The 17,950-nt window shown below is 42.1% G+C and overlaps 1 protein-coding gene across 3 annotated transcripts in view; it reads right to left on the reverse strand.

The window, feature by feature from the left end:
• LOC146809526 (leukocyte immunoglobulin-like receptor subfamily A member 2) overlaps positions 1-17,950 on the reverse strand; it is a 567,796-nt gene that overhangs the window by 19,259 nt on the left and 530,587 nt on the right. For 2 of the 3 annotated variants that reach the window (XM_085616353.1, XM_085616352.1), the window contains 2 exons: positions 13,128-13,177; positions 3,500-3,537 (listed from right to left, as the gene is read on the reverse strand). In XM_085616353.1, the coding sequence (XP_085472479.1) occupies positions 3,500-3,537; positions 13,128-13,177 (88 nt within the window). The remainder of the gene's footprint in view (positions 1-3,499; positions 3,538-13,127; positions 13,178-17,950) is intronic. The other variant, XM_085616354.1, reaches the window with a different exon arrangement.

Raw genomic sequence — 17,950 nt, forward strand, 5'->3', positions numbered from 1 at the left:
TTTGATGAGAGTTTTAATCTTAGCAAGGCTAGAATGTACAAACGTGGTCTATGAAGGTTCCTGCTATATTAATTAGCCAGACTTCAAAAAAGTGCAACACTGAATGCTGCATTGACAACATGTGGGACTCCTGACCTTCCCTAGACTCCTATGTCGTGGCAGTCACAAAATCCTGTCTTTTCCGTCTTACAACGCTGGCTGCACACTATTTCCCCTTCCTCTATTTTTCACTGAGAGCCACTGTAGGCAGTGCCTAAGTTCAGTCAAGACTATGTCATGGTAAATCAATTTACCTGGGTCTCTGTAAGTAAAGCACAAGCCACCTGCAAGGACTGCAGAATGCCTTGGACTTAAAATGTTTGACCATGTGTCTGATTACCTCAGACAATGCACTAGCTTCCCTTTAGGAAGAGAGTCCATATGAACTCTATGTGCCTGGTTCACAAAGCTTCTAATGGACTAGACCTAAATTCCTTTCTGGAAATGCACTCCTGCGCTTAAGCTTAGAACCTCGCAGGCCAGCTGAAGTCAACAGTACAAGGATTTAAGGTAGAAAACTAGGGGTGGGCACTCGTTTCAGGTATGGGCAACCTCTTGAAAGACCCCTCTTCTGCTCTCTTCTAGAATGAAGCCAGGCTGGCTTACATTCAGGAAGCTTCCTAAAACCTGGGTGTAAATTCAATAATTCTGTATGAAGTCTGTTTTCAAATAGCCCAAATTCAGATTATTCCCTATAGTGTTAGGAGGTTCTGTTTATGAGTGGCAGTGCGCTTTAGAAGACATCAAAAAACATAAATGAAATAATAGCACATTGAGTTCAAGATCATATGCCCAGCTTACACATCAATCAAGGACAAAGGCCATGCGTCCCTGAATCTAGTTTTCAGAAGTACCAATCAATCTAAGTACTAACATTATTACGGTAAATTAGATTTATCATCTCAAGCGTAGTTTTGTATAGCACTGCCAAGTAGAATAGAGCCAGGGCAAACATACAAACACTGGGGCCCAGATCTACTAAACGATTGCATTGTCATTGCATCACGTAAGGCGACGCAAGGGCCTACGTGATATTTACTAAGCCACGCAAAGCCACCTTGACTGGTTCTGCACAGCTTAATAAATCCAGAGTAACACAAGGCACCACAAATCTCTGCCTTGTGTTACTTTGCTTGGGGAAGGTGTTCCATTAGTGGAGTGTGGGTGTTCCCATGCATCAACCCATGGATTTTGGCGCACTCCGATATTTACTGAGGGGTAGCAAACCTGAGAATGCGTCAAAATGCTGCGCCATCCCAAAAGAGGCGGGACATGGAGAAATATGTTTATTTCTCCTTGATATTGCCCCTTCTACTTGTGTTGAATTCTGCTGCACAAGTAGAAAGAGGAAAAGTCCTTTGAAGTATTGTTTTTGTGCAGGAAGGTGTCCCTGGCACACCTGCACCATGGCACAAGGGTACCTGGGTTGGCGCTAGGAAGTACTCAGCGCACCAGTGCAGAGAGTGGGCAGGAATACATCATATCTCAGTAATTCCTGATCTCTCCATTTGACACAGCACAGAGCAGAAAGCTGTCTTGCGGTGTTGCATTGCGTTGGGTCAGATGTTAGTAAATCTGGCAGTCATCGAGGACCACCTCTATTTCAGACCAGTTTATGCTTGAGGAGTGATCTTGTTACGATTGACTGGTTGCCAGAAATGCTTGAATAGCCCGACAGTTTATCTCCAAAATCTTGAGATCCTTTCATGGTTACCAATGCTGTTGGTTTTTTACTCCAAATGAAGCTAATTTTATTCCCTCTTACCAACAGTTTTCTAGAGTTATTTTTGGAGGTATTTCCCTCCAGGGACAAACTGCAGTTGCCATCTTCATTTACTGCGCTTACAAGGATTGTGGTAATTTCATCTGGGAAAACTAGTTATATCTTTGTCACTTGTGCATTTTATCATAGAATACAAGTTTATCAAAATGGCAGCAATAGGCGCAGCTTTGTGGAACAACGCTTTACATCCTGTGCAGAGGTAAGTGACTGTTCAATCTGCTATTGGCCTCAGCAGGATGTGGCATATCATGATGCACTACAAACTAGAAGAAGGTACAAACAGCGCATCTGCAGATGTATAGTTGACCTTTTTTCAATGTCAGATAAACACATTTTAAGGAATTACTGACTTGATTCTCACACAATAGTATTCATTCTTGACCTTAAAGGTGTGATTTAGAACCTAATAGTAATATCAAAACTTATGTCCCACCACTGGTTAAACTGGTGTCAGTGTTGGACTTTTGTGCAACTGGTGTTTTTCCAAAGAGTTGTTACAATGGCTTCTGGACTCTCTCAGTCTACTTTCAGTAAAATGTTGCAGAAGATACTCAGTGATATGTTGAAACGTATGCCGTGTTGCATCATCTTCCCTAAACCTGCATGTGCGCGAACGAAAGTGAAGAGTGCATTCTATGGTATTGCTGGGTTCCCAAAGGTTGTTGGAGCCATTGATTGTACACACATTTGCACAGTTCCATTTTGTGTGCGAGAACAGATGTTTAGGAATTGAAAGCTGTACTACTGCATCAATGTTCAAATGACTTGCAGTGCTGACCTCATCAACATACACTGCAATTTAAAGCCCCCAGGATCTGGGTATGGACTCCTTTAGTCTCCTCAGTAGCAGTATTCCTGATGTTATGGCTACTCTTCAACACCAAAGGAACTGGTTACTTGGTGAGTGTTTTTAGTTTTTGTATATTATTTTTTGTCAATTACATTTTGCATCAGTTTATCATTAGCATACAGTCATGAGCATGAGATGTAGACAACATAATGTTCAAATCAGATTTTTTTTCTGTTATCTTCTTTTCCAAACTGGCTTTTCCAGCAGCAGCTAAATTAAAAATGATCTCTTGGCAGCAAAGTTCACCGACCTGATTGCCTGTAAGCATACAAAAATGTGAACACCAGTGACACACTTTGCTTTCAACTCCCTCGATCTGACTTCCACACATTCTTTTAACTCCATAAATCCGACATCACACAATCTAGGACTTAATAAGAAACTTTAAAATAGGTTCATAAATAAGACTACACTTCAGATGCTAAACTGGAGAAATTGAGATTATTAATAGCATTTCACATTGAAAACAATCGGCACCATGGGTACACCCAAGCAACCACCCAGCACCCCGCACAAGCGCGACTAGCAATGAAATACACATAAGAAATCTAGAACTATTGTTTTTTCCAGTGCTTGTTCCCAATCTTTCATTGGCCTTCGAGTCTTCTTTCCCTTTTTCACATAGTACAGGAACAAGAACATGCAGGCCCTTTCACTGGTCTCTTTTCCAGGGCTGTTAGACGTCTCAAAGTCCCATCTGCCCATCCTTCCAGTCCCTATTCCCTTAAGATAAACTGTAGCCTCTCTCAGCCCACTCTTAAGTCCCTTTCCCCTTCTACATCCTATCGGAGAGGCAGATACATCCCTCACAGCATTGTTATACTCACAGTATTATTTGATGTTTTCACCTTGGTAACAATTGCATCTGAAAATAAGATAACACAAAAACACACCGAGCTGTGAGATTAGCGTTCTGGTCACTCCTTTTTAAAAGCAGTCTTCACTTAGAATACATTTAAATACATCCAGGAAGTACTTTTTAAATACATTCCCCTGGTACAGGGACTACACTGGCACGCTAGCCGCACTTTCTGTGGCTTGGCAGCGGAGGTGGGCGCGGTGGCACAGCATAAATCAACATTTTAGAATGGCAGTACACATGCATTGCTGAACAAACACCAACCATGCCACCTGCCTTCACCCAGTTCTGTACATTTTCTCAGGTTGCTCAGATTAGGCATGCCTGATTTTCACCCGTGTGCAGCGCCCTCTCAAGTGAGTTTCTTTTCTTGGTCACCATCGTACTTTTTGGCCATTGGGAGTTCTTCCTGCCATTGGGTGTCTCGCTCTAGTGTGTGACACAGGCTACTGGATTCAAAGTATTCTGGTCCCGTGGCGAGTATTTGTCAGAAGCTGGCATTCGTGAGTTTTGGTTTCAGTTCGTGGGTTCACATTCACCCATGCATGTTCCTGTAGTGACCTCCTTTGATCTATCTCCCCATGTACTTACAGGCCAATGTCTTTGGCCTTTGATCCGCGAGGAAGATGCCGGGCTCTGTCTCCGGTAGTCAATGTACCTGGACCAAGCAGGGCTGCTGCCTTCCACTGCTGTGTGCTTCTCATTCCATTGATAACTTACTTGTTCCCATGATATCGAGCCACATACAATCCAGCTTGGGTGGCTAGATCGGGGGAGTTATGATCAAACCGATGGTGACTCATGTCCAAATTATCTTTGTGTCTCTTCAAGGAAAAGCTTTTGAGGGCGGTGTAAGGAACAAATCCAGGACTACTTGTAGCTGCACCATCTTATAATTTTTCACCTTTTTCCCTATGGATCCTGCTGTTTGTTTGGTTTTTGCCTATCACAATTTGAAATACCTTTCAACATCTAAGAACGTTCATGAAGGGGGTGGATCTACCTGGTGTAGGGTTGAGATTTAGGCCTGTTTCACTGCAGCAACAACGCTTGGCTTTCTTGAAAGATGCTGAAGGAAGCTGGGCCTTAGAATACCTGAAGGATTTTTAACAACTTTCCTGAACATGACATATTCACAACTTGAGACCACAATAAAACGAGGATGATTGGTATATGTCTAGAAAAAACTCCAAAATCCTCCAAATCTAGCCTTATTGATAAGCGTTGGACAGAAATCCTGAGCCCTGAATCAAGCAATCTGCACCAAACCTACAATAGAATTGCAAAGCTTGTTTCCACCATCCTATGATTTTCTTTCACTGTTATCTCTCCAGAAATGCAGGAAAGGTCTAAAATGCCTGAATAAAACCGCAAAAGAATTTGCAAATGGAAACATGACAATATCCCATAACCGTGCCAATTATATGGCATGGAGAAGTTTCTTTGAGACAAGAAGTTAACCAGGGCCCTATTTATTTGAGTTCAACAAATAACAAAGTGATGGAATGTATACTTGATCTTGCTCCAAATCAGAACAGTCCAGCCCAGACTACCAGGCCACATCTCCTTCAAGATATAAGCAACACCACGTGTACCATAGGAGGAGGGGAATTATCTTTTTTCTAAGGTGGGCTCCTGCTCTCCTGCCCTGGTAGAGGGGTCTGCCATTTAGGATTCCCCCTGGAATACTGCAATGTGGGCCACTTTGCAGTAAGCAAACGGTATGTGCAAAAATGTGGCTAGGTTTGCCACTTTGAAATTTTTCCCATTGGTTAGGGGGTGTCTAGTGCCTTCCTCAAACACTGGTTGCTGAACTATACGAACGTGAACCTCACCACCAGCCCCTCAGAACACTTTAAGGACCAGAGGGAGCACAGTAGAAGAACTGCACCTGCTATTTGAGACCTGTGAGGAGACCTGACAGTGGACCTGCTCCAACTTGTACGCAGAACAAAGAAGTGGACTCCAAGAGTCAGTTGGCTGACTTCCTGTGCGGCTATACTTGCTGTAATAAATATTTTTCCGCAAAGATTAGTTGACCATTTACAACTAGACCTGAACTGTATCATGCTGGTGGCCTCTGCTGGAGTACGGTCTGACCCCCTCATTGCTGTCCCTGAGGTCCTTGGACCCTTTGCTGTGTCCCGCTGGACTTCTTAAACAACTCTGAAAAGTTGTGACTTCCAAGACCTACGGAGCTTCAGCGAGACCTTGCGGAAAAGTTGTCCAATTTCAATGTGACTTTGTCAGATACACCTTCAGCTTGCCCCACTGGAATATTTAGAGCTCCATAATGACTATGTTTGAAGGTGGAGATCGTGACTGGGCAAAGGCACAAAAAACATCACCCAAATGCAAAATCAGATTTTCTCCTGCTCTGTTCTTTTCCTGCCAAAACCAACAGCTTCAGCAGGACCTCGTTCAGTGGCTATCCAGCTTCGAGAAGACTTTGGCAGATGCAGCCTGAAACCATGCCCAGCGGAAGGATTTTGATAACCATTTTTAGAGACTAAGTCAGAAAGTAAATACTTTGAATGGGATGAACCTCTGGGAGTAGCAGACTGGAGCTCTATTGCAGTGGGTCTGAAATTGCACCTAGGTCCCGGCCAACCCTCGAGCAGTGACTACTGACTGCCAGCTTACATTTTCAAGGAGCTTTTTCTCCTAAATCTTTAACAAATTCAGTTCCCCTTTTAGGATTTTTGTTATTTTTGTGCCATTTTGTTTATGACATTTTTCTCTATTTTTATAAATTGGAATGGGATTTTATAATGTTGTATTTTTGACTTTTTAACTGTTTTGTACTTCTCAAAGCATTGCACATTGTTTCTAACTTAAGCCTGTCTGCTCTCTGCCATAACTACCAGGGGTTTAGCTCAGGTTTAAATTACTGCTATCTTTGCCTGGACCTAAAAGTCTATTTACTTTTTTACTTGTGGTGACTACCATTCACCCCAGTTAATAATTCACGTTCTTACATAACTGATTTGCGAAGAAGAAGCTGTCGTAGTCAAACAGTTTCCTCTTTGGAAATTGCTATCAAGCAGATTCAGGAAGAGTAGACAGCGTTCTAGTTGACCAGAGAATGCTTTCCCCAAAGTCTTTGCTTCAATATGAAACTGTTTCCCAGCTTGCTTTAACGGCGATGAGCAGATAAAAAAAAATCTCACTAAAGGAAGGCACACATACAGATAGGGGCCTGTTGTACTTTGCTTGCATCTATACGGGAATTCTCAGGCATTTGCAGGGGTTAGCAGTTTACTTCCCGCCTCATTAATATTCACAAGGGTGAAGGTTTTACAACCTGCTGTGAATATTAATTTTGCCATGCTACTGAATATGAACAACAGTCGCCTCACAAAATGCAGGGCCAGTTTGCAAACCACCCGGGTTGCAGCTTCCACATCCTGGTTCTTGGCCTGCGCCATATACAATGGGCCTACCATCCCTTAGTTATCCGTTATAGCCCCCAAGTGATCACAGGTTAGGTGACTTTTGTGTTGATCTATGGTCTACGTAGATGTGGCTCCAGGCATAGATGAACTTATGACAAATACTTTAAGAAAACATTTCTCCTGCTTTACATTTTTTTTTAGCACCCTTAAATTATAACTCAGTTCAAATTTAAGGGATTGCTATGAAGATTGTATGCATTGGAAGTCGGGATCACAGACATCCTAATACCCTGTTGAAAAGTCCTTTTTTCCAGTCATATATATACAAGGGACCCTGCCGAAACGGGGTACAGCACTTGAATAAAAAACTGGAAATGCAGTGTCGTTATCTGGCTGTATGGATTAGCATGCTGGAGCTGGTTGTGGATATATACATATATATTATATAGGTTATAGTTAGGTGGATATTTCACTCGTAAAAAACCAATGAAATTCCCCCGTTATAACTCGCACGCCCGTCACATATTACATCTCTCATGACATGGTCAGTGGCATCACTCATGACATCACTGATGACATCATCCTTGTGATAGAGTGGTGGTCACGCGAGTTATAGTTATCTGAACTAACTATAACGGGGGAATTTCATTGGTTATTTATGAGTGAAATATCCACCTAACTTTAACCTGTGTGAAACCTATGGTTTTTTAAGTGAATTTGCAAGGTTTTTTAAATGCTAATTCCTAACTATAACGTGTGTGAAACCTATGGTTTTTTAAGTGAATTTGTACGGTTTTTTAAATGCTAAGTTATGTTTTTATTAATATATATATATTTTTTAAGGTTTTTCACCGTGCGCACACGGTGCGCGCACCCCGCGATTTAAAAAAAAAAAAAAAATGTTTTTTTCACCCTGGGGGGTCCTTCTGTGACCCCCTGACAAAGGCTAGGGGGTCAGGAACTCTCTTCCCTGCCCCCTTTTCACGTTTTCCACCTTTTTTCCACCTTTCCTTTTCAGTGGGACAGACAAAATGGCGGCCGACACTTCCTGATTTCGACCGATTCGAATGTTGACTGACATCTAACAACCAATCAGAATTACGCTCGCGCACGTTAGGGTGCGCGCACGGTGCGCGCTTATAGATATTTATATGCTTTTAAATGCAATTTTCTCAGGAAATACTGAACAGATTGACTCCAGATATGCAAAAGGCACTTCCCTGACCTGAGGACTACCCCTTTGCCAATTTTCAAGTAATTCTGTTCAGCCGTTCGGGCTGTACCTTCGACTAAAGGTCCTATTGGAAAATGCATGGGGAAAACGCGTTTTGGGACCCCCCTTTTTTCTCGGCCCCCGCTTGACGAATCACCCCGAGACTTTCAGGGTAGGAGCTGAGCGGAGCGCCCCATTAGTTTTGAAAATTTCGCGAGGATTCGTCAACCGGCGCCAAAGTTACGGTGACCGCCAGTAGATAATATATATATATATATATATATATATATATATTCACTTAAAAAACCATAGGTTTCACACAAGTTATAGTTAGCTGTACATTTCACTCGTAAAAAACCAATGAAATTCCACGTTATAGTTAGATCAGGTAACTATAACTTGCGCGCCCACAATAAACTGCTGATGACGTCACATATTACATCACTCATGACATGGTCAGTGACATCACTCATGACATCAATGATGACATCTGAAATGACACATTGTGGATTGCGGTCGCGCAAGTTATAGTTACCTGATCTAACTATAACGTGGAATTTCATTGGTTTTTTACGAGTGAAATGTACAGCTAACTATAACTTGTGTGAAACCTATGGTTTTTTAAGTGAATTTGCAAGGTTTTTTAAATGCTAATTCCTAACTATAACGTGTGTGAAACCTATGGTTTTTTCAGTGAATTTGTACGGTTTTTTAAATGCTAAGTTATGTATTTATTTTTAATTTTTTTTCCTGGTTTTTCACCGTGCACACACCCTGCGCGCACGGTGCGCTTCGCGCATCGTGCGCGCTCTGTGGGCACTCGGTGCGCTTTGCGCACCGAGCGCCCACGTTGCGCATTTCGTGCCGTGCATGCCTCGCCATTTTTTACAAAATATCAATTGTTTTTTTCTCCCTTGGGGGTCCTTACATTTATATATTAAATGTGATTCTTAATTCTTTTTATTTTTTTTTACCGTACGCGTACGGTAAGCTTACCGTACGCGCACTCCGCGATTTAAAAAAAAATTATTACATTTATTTTTCGTACTTTTTGGTCCTTCGTGGACCCCCTGACAAACGCTAGGGGGTCTGCAACTCTCTTCGTTGCCCCCTTTTCACGTTATCCACCTTTGTTTTTCAGAGCGAGAGACAGAAAATGGCGGCCGACACTTTCTGATTTCGACCGATTCGAATGTTTACAGTCATGTAACCACCAATCAGAATTGAGCTCGCGCACGGCACCGTACGCGTACGGTAAGCTTACCGTAAGCGCACGGAGCGCGCTTACAGATATATATATATTGATTTAAATGCTATTTTCTCAGGACCTACTGAACAGATTTACACCAGACCTGCAAAAGGCACATCCCTGACCTGAGGACTACCTCTCTGCCCAATTTCAAGTAATTCTGTTCAGCCGTTCGGGCTGTAGCTCGGACTAAAGGTCCTACGGGAAAATGCATGGGGAAAACGCGTTTTGGGACCCCCCTTTTTTCTCAGCCCCCGCTTGATGAATCCCCCCGAGACTTTCAGGGTAGGAGCGGAGCGTAGCGCCCCACCTATTTTGAAAAATTCGCGAGGATTCGTCAACCGGCGCCAAAGTTATTCCAAATAGAATGTTGCGGATTTCCTATGGAAACACGGTCCTAACTATAACTATCTACTGGCGACCGCCAGTAGATAATATATATATATATATATATATATATATATATATATATATATATATATATATATATATATATATATATATATGAAATGTTAGAAATCCCACAACTTCCGAACGGGCGGCGAAGAAGGAGAGACGGACCACAGGAATCTTCAGGCAAAAGTATTTATTCGACCATTGCGACCATTTCTCTCAGCAAAACATGACGCGTTTCGGGCTCGAAAGCCCTTGTTCACATGCGGAGACAAGTTGCACTGAATGGTTTTTATGCGCTGCAAAGTGTACATCCACTTCCTGATCACATGATACTAGACCAGGAAAACAGACTTCGTGTAATACACTGAAAGACATTAAAATCAAATTGCACGATGGTTCTAAAAACATAACACAATTATATAATAAATATAGTTGGTATTTCATGCAATGTGAAGCACGGAAATATAATGATAGTAATTAGCATTGGCAGCCAGCAAAGAGATAATACACATGACTAAACTTGTTTGTATATATATGTTGGTATAACAGGATAAATCCTTAAAAGACACCCAACCTACAAGAAAGGTAAAACAATGCCAGGTAAATACATATACCGTATAATTGCCAACAAGTATGGAAACTCAAAATCTGTACAAGTGCAAAAAGGTGCATAGCAGCATTTTCAATAATTGTGCAAAACCGTGCGAAAGTGCAAAATATTAGGGAATATGTGCAAATGTAGCATGACAGTAAGATTAAAATAGGAATGAATAAATATTAGTAACAATAAAAAATACAATCCTGATAATTATTGTTAAAATCATATAAAATTCATTTCTATGATTCCATCATCTTACTGGAGAGTGCTGATAAGTCATAAAAGAATGTATGTTATATATATGACAAGGGAGGTGTAGGGAAAAATCCGCGCTGGTCACACAAGGTAACCAGATTACTAAAGTGCTTAGTGCAAGAGATAGCCACTCATTTGGATGTATAATACACAAAGTAAGAAATAAATAAATATACAAATATATGTACAAATATATGTACAAAAATATGTACAAAAGAGGCTCATGATGAAAGGGGTGGAACATAACATAGAGATTACTAAAATTTATATATGTATATATACATATATATTCTCTCAAGTGTTAAGTCATCAAATCAAGACATCATTAAACAAAGTTATGCATATCCTCAGTGTTATTAAGGCCATTCGGCCATTTACTGTCAAACTCTAAGATCTTACGAGTTTCCAACTGCCTTAGTAGAAGTTCCCTATTCCCGCCCCGTCGGGGTTTGGGAATAGATGCTATTACATAATATTTAAGGCAGTTGACATCATTGTTATGAGTTGATTTGAAATGGCGTGCCACCGGATAAGCAGGATCATTATGTAAGATGGCTCTGAGATGTTGTAGGATCCTAACATGCACCTGCAGCTTCGCACTACCAATGTAATTAAGGCCGCAGGTGCATGTCAGGATATACACAGCAAAGTCAGTTCTACAAGTGAAACTCCCTGTGATAGCTACTTCTTTAGTGCTAAAAGGGGTAAGGTAGTGAGTTTTATTAGTGCCAAACTTGCAAGAAAAGCATTTACGAAAACCAGGAGCAGATTTTAACCACATTGCTTTCTGTCTGATTTCAGGGCTACTTTTGTCCAGACAGGTTCACATGCATTTGGCTCTCCTGAAGGTGACCATGGGAGTAGCCGGTACTCTAGTACGGAGTACGGCATCGGTAAGAACGATAGGCCAATGCCTTTTGACAATAGATCTTATTTTCCTTTCTTCTCGACTAAAGGTGGTAATCAATCTGGGTCCTGATTCATTCTCTAGTAGATTCTGTGCAGCTGTCTCAGTTAATGGAGCTGGACACTGGATAGACTTAAATAAACTCACTCTAGGTCGTGCATTGGCTTTGGCCATTGCATTGTCAAGAATAGTATTAGAATAGCCCCTCGCCTTTGGTCTGATAATGGTATTCCTCAAACATGTGTCAAAATCAGATTCTTGACTGCAAATTCTTTTGAGTCTTAAAATTTCACCGTAAGGAATACTGGCGATGAGATGTTTGGGATGAGCACTTTTGGCGTGGAGTGTAACGTTACCAGCAGTAGGTTTCCTGAATAGGGTCGTTTCAATTTGATTGTTTAGAATGTAGACTCTGACGTCTAAAAACTCAATGCTGACTTTGTCAATGTGAGATGTGAAATGAAGGTTCATAGAGTTATGATTGATCGCTTCTATGAAATTTAAAGCTTCTCTTTCTTCACCCTGCCACAATATAAAGATGTCATCTATGTATCTTAAGTAACAAGCCACATGATTATTAAAATATGCTCTATGTGTTAATTTCAGAACCTGTTCCTCCCACCAGCCAACGTGTAAACATGCGTAGCTGGGGGAGAAACAGGCTCCCATCGCTACTCCGCGAAGTTGTTTAAACAATTCCTTGCCAAATAAAAAGAAGTTGTTATTAAGGCACCAATCAATAAGATTGAGAATAACTTTGTTGTGTTCATAAAGTTCACATGATCTATTGTCCAAAAAATGCTTAACTGCAGACAAGCCAGTTGTGTGGTCTATGCTTGTGTATAAAGACTCAATGTCAAGAGTCATTAATAACATGTCTTCAGACCAAATTAAATCTTTTGTTTTTAACAAGAAATCTCCGGTGTCTTGTACATAACTAGGTAATGCCTTGACCATGTCCTGTAAAAAATAATCAATGTATTGTCCCACTTGTTCGGAAACACTCTTAATAGCAGAAATAATCGGTCTCCCTGGCACTGGAAAAATACCTTTGTGGATTTTGGGAATGAGATATAATATAGGCAGGACGGAAAACTCATTGTTTAGGAATTTGAATTCATCGAAGGAAATTAGTCCTTCCCTTCTATATTGCGATAAAAGTTTGTATAGAGTCTCATTGGCCTTAGTATATTCTTTATAAGTAGATCTTTCGTAGCAATTTAAGTTGTTTAACTGTTTATTTGCTTCATTCACATAGTCAGATTTAGGCCAGATAACCAGATTGCCTCCTTTGTCCGATTTTTTTATTATTATCTCATTGTTCTCGCCTAGCTTGGACATAAGATTGACGTATTCAGTTGTTTATAATGAGCGTTTCTCTTATTCTTTTTCTTGCTTTGTGCTTGAAGATGTAATTTCTGGATATCCTCAACGACACAATCTATATATATATAGTTATAGTTATATATATAGTTATATATATAGTTATATATATATACATACACTTTTTACGTAATATATAACCCTTTTAAGTTCAGATATTCTTTCCCCCAGTGTCGAGTATTTTTAAAAATCATTCTTACACATTGGCTCCGATGAATCTGTCTTCTTCTCTTCATTCAAGGGCAAATTCCTGAAATGCAGGCAGACGAGACTTACATCAGGAATATCTAAGGTCTGAAAAACTCATAGCAATCTCGCAACTTACCTAGCATTCAATAGTCAAAAATGTAAACATGATGTCAGTTTCTATTTTTGAATGCATTTTATTGAATCTAATCAAATAATCGTTTATATCACGTTTACAAACAATCCATATACACATACCAACAATTAAAAAAAAGATTAACAATAAACTAAAGTCAGTATTTTATATTTTAAAAATACATAAAGGATTTGATATCATCATTTTCTACAAATTCTATTGTGTTCTACAAGCCATACTGAAAAATTACCAGAACTGATATAGTGCTTGTCTCCATTCTTCAAATTCATGAGCATAAATTATTCAAAATGTAGGCATCAAGAATATCATGTAAAGATTGGAATAGTCTTGAGGCCAGATATCGACTTTGGCGGACGCACACAAAGGGCCGGAGTTAGACTTTGGCGTATGGGTTACTCCATCACAAAGGTGACGGGTATCACAAGTGCATTATATCCAATGGCAATCATAATACGTAATACGGCAGATGGGATATCCGTCACATGTGTGACGTAGTAACCCATTCCCTGAACTCTACATAAGGCCCATAGTCGTCTTTCCAGGTTCAGAAGATTAAGATGTACAGTAAAGTCAAACTCTATTTCGTTAAGAGCAAGACATTGCCTCAATATACTTCCAACAGTTAATGTCACGCTCGGTGTCTTACACAGGATGAACTTGTTATCAGAAACTTATATCTCAAAATAATCATTATCATTAAGTCTCTTTAATCACAAAATCGCCTCTATTCTGTACTTCTAAATGCAGTATGAAATAGGACATTTTTATCATTAACTTTTGACATACGCGTCTCTTTCAGTTATTTAGTTATACAATCTAATGGGGAAATTAGGTCACCTGTGCCTCCCTGTGAATTTGTAAAATCACTTCTTGTTGGTCTGAGCCATACAAAAAAGCCTACACTGTTCGTATCCCTTTTGTGACTTTTGGTTCATGCTTAGCGTTCAGAGTAAAGTCTTCCATTACTTTTTGTGTTCTATAAATATAGAACATAAATAAAACATTTCTGTGAAATGACTGGTCGAATGCCGTTATTACTATTACAAAAAGTGTTATAGGGTGGTGCATCCATAAATGTGTTCGAGTGCAATCTTCAGGAAAGTGCTTATTCTTACTACACACAACCTTTTAAGGTCTTGTAGTGGTGCGGCATGTATTCAGAGTGACTACATGCATGTAGCAATGCACACAACACAAATCATGGTGCATTAAAGAGCTTTGGTTGGCACCTACATGTGCACACAGTTGAACAAAAAAGAGTAACAATACGTAGTCACCACACAAGAAAAACTTTACCATCAGACTTCTCGATCAAATTTGAGTGATTGACCCATTGGGGGATATTTACAAGAAAATGCCGGAGCGCGGTGTGATGACAAATTTGGCAACGTAGCGCTCCGACATTTCCTCTAGCGCTGGCACTAAAAAACGCTGTCTAGTTCCAGTGCAGGCACCCTTGCGAAATGTTGCAAGCTTGCCTGCACTGCAGGGGCGATTCGTTTCTGTGCAGGAAGGGACTCCTTCCTGCACATAAACAATGAATAATGGGGATTTGCTCTTTCTATTCTAAAGCACACCTAGAAAGAGCAAAAAATTAGGAGAAATCAATAATTCCTCCTCTTATCGCCATCCTAAGATCAGGTATTACCTGGTCTTAGTTTTTGGCACTGCCCCAGCCTTGTAAATCTGTGGCAATGTCAAAAAGCAATGGGTGTTGCGGTGGAACGCCTACAGCAAAACCCATTGCCCGCCACTTTGCCGCAGCAGACTGTGGCTGAAGGGGCATATTTACAAGGTGGCATTAAGTCACGTTAAGCAGTTTAGAGTAACCTTGTAAATATGGGGAATGGCACAACGCTACAGGAGCGTCAGAAAAAGTGACACTGCGGTGGCGTTAGGGTCATGTAAATATGTCCCATTGCCTCTTATCAGAGGGAAGAAGAAGATTGTGGAGCATTGGTTTGGAGCAGAGAACACATGTTTAATTCGTGAATGTTAAGGGTACATTTATAGACTCAGAAAGATACTACATATTTGAAACTTTGGGACACTGGGAATCAGTGGAATGACTCTTGGATCTCGAGCCTGCTGGCCCTTTATCCTCGAGCCACACTTAAAACAGTCTACTCCTTTTATGTATCAATGTAGGACCTTGACTGGCCTGTTGGCCCATAGGTTATTCCAATCAGAACTTAACCAAAGATGCCCACATTCAGGGGTCCCTTGGTTGCCGCTGCTGACAAGGTCTTCCTTCTGCTGCACTATCTTCTACAACTTCTGCTGGCCACAACACCCTGGTGGGACGAGGTCCCGGGGCTACAATCCCCGCACTGCCGCTGCTAGCACTCGGGAGGAGGACTACAACCCCCAGAGTGCCACCGTTCAGCTCCAGCTGACGCGAGTGAGGGGGAGGTGTGTCAACGCGCATATATAGCGCTGCCTCTCCCTTCGCGGTGTGGGTCCCTTGGTTGCCGCTGCTGACAAGGTCTTCCTTCTGCTGCACTGCCTTCTACAACTTCTGCTGGCCATAACACCCTGGTGGGACGAGGTCCCAGGGCTACAATCCCGCCCTGCCGCTGCTAGCACTCGGGAGGAGGACTACAACTCCCAGAGTGCCACCCTTCAGCTCCAGCTGACGCGAGTGAGGGGGAGGCGTGTCAATGCGCATATAGCGCTGCCTCTCCCCCCGCCGTGTGGGTCCCTTGGTTGCCGCTGCTGACAAGGTCTTCCTTCTGCTGCACTGCCTTCTACAACTTCTGCTTGCCATAACACCCTGGTGGGACGAGGTCCCAGGGCTGCAATCCCCGCACTGCCGCTGCTAGCACTCGGGAGGAGGACTACAACCCCCAGAGTGCCACCCTTCAGCTCCAGTTGACACGAGTGAGGGGGAGGCGTGTCAACACGCATATAGCGCTGCCTCTCCCACCGCGGTGTGGGTCCCTTGGTTGCCGCTGCTGACAAGGTCTTCCTTCTGCTGCACTGCCTTCTACAACTTCTGCTGACCATAACACCCTGGTGGGACAAGGTCCCAGGGATAAAATCCCCGCACTGCCGCTGCTAGCACTCGGGAGGAGGACTACAACTCCCAGAGTGCCACCCTTCAGTTCCAGCTGATGCAAGTGAGGGGGAGGCGTGTCAACGCGCATATAGCGCTGCCTCTCCACCCGCGGCGTGGGATGCAGCCCGGACGAAGCCCGGACCAAGGGCGGGCCCGTCTGTGCCCGTCAGGGACCGGATGAGACTGGACTGGGTCACCCCTCTGAGAACAAGCTTTCGATAACATATGTGGTAAGCCTATTCATCTGCATTAAAGCAAGTAACCAATTGTAGTAGGACATACGAACTATTGTGTAGGACCGTTGCAATATTCGTAAAGCTTGTACTGTCCTAGGTGCTGTAAATCATGAGTAAATGTAAGGGAGCTGCTGCCACTCTGGATGCTTTTATCATCAGAGCAGAATCCCTATTAACTCACGAGATACAAATAGTAGAAAGGCGCTTATCCCTTGATCCTGCTACCATTTCCACACATAGACAATTATGCTCACCCAAATCAATTGATACCTTGCAAACAACTCCGTTAAGACCTGTATTAACGGATCTAAACGAGTCACTGGCACTTGACATTTTAACTACTTCTTTATCCATGGAGCCAGATGACCTAAATAGCAAAACCAGTTCAGGTATGGTATCTCGGCAACGAACGTTAAGATCGACAGTGGGGGGTAAGGAGGAAGAAACACAGGTAAAAAAGAGAGCTAACACTGGCACTAGGAAACCAAAAGCAAAGAAAGTTGGGGGGGCTTGTCACACGATAAAACAAAATCAACACATAGGCGCCCATATGGTGATTAAAAAATCGGTCAGTACACAGAATGAGGTAGATTATACTCTGCATTTCCCTCAGATGGAAACAATTGTTGGTAATATAGAGCGAATTATCAAAATGTCCATAGAGTCGGCATATGGGGCTATGCAAACCCAGATTGTTGAACTTATGAACGAGAAACCAAGTTCATTGGACAAAAACATTGAGCAGTTGAATACCACCACAGGCCATTTGGAGAATATCATTGGTACTGTCTGCTCCAGCGCTTACGAAAGAGGGCACCAAACTGCACGACAACAACTACCAACACAACTACCTTCACAAGCGGAGGGACGGGCCTTACTTGACAAAGGCAAAATAAGCACCATGAGTAATGTGGGCAGGGACATGCCGAGGGTAAATTCCCACACTATAGCTACAAGGGTGGGCAGTACATAGGGTGAGCCGCAGGACATAATCGGAAGCCAAGGGAGTTTGATTGACAGTCACTCTGTGCAAACAGCTCCCGATGGACAGATCATCCATTCTGGTTGGGCAATAACATATAGTCCCAAATGCACGGACCTAACTCCAAACTCGGATATCTTAAGATTGCCCCCCGCTTCATGCCCATATGCGCTAATTTTAGCCGGGGTGCCCATTTTGAAAAGAGAACAGAAAGAGTCTTGGAGTAGCCTGCGGAACAAAACAGTCGACTGGTTAACGAGATTTAAAAAATTTAACCCACTAAACATTGATGATATTCTCATGGTTCGTAGGGTAGGGTGGGTTGGCGAATCCTCAAAGAACATAAAGGGCGACTGTGTGGTGATTAATTTTAGACGCCCCCAGATGGTTCGGAATCTGTCAAA

The sequence above is a fragment of the Triturus cristatus genome, chromosome 7 (assembly GCF_964204655.1).
Source record: "Triturus cristatus chromosome 7, aTriCri1.1, whole genome shotgun sequence".
Lineage (NCBI taxonomy): Eukaryota > Metazoa > Chordata > Amphibia > Caudata > Salamandridae > Triturus > Triturus cristatus.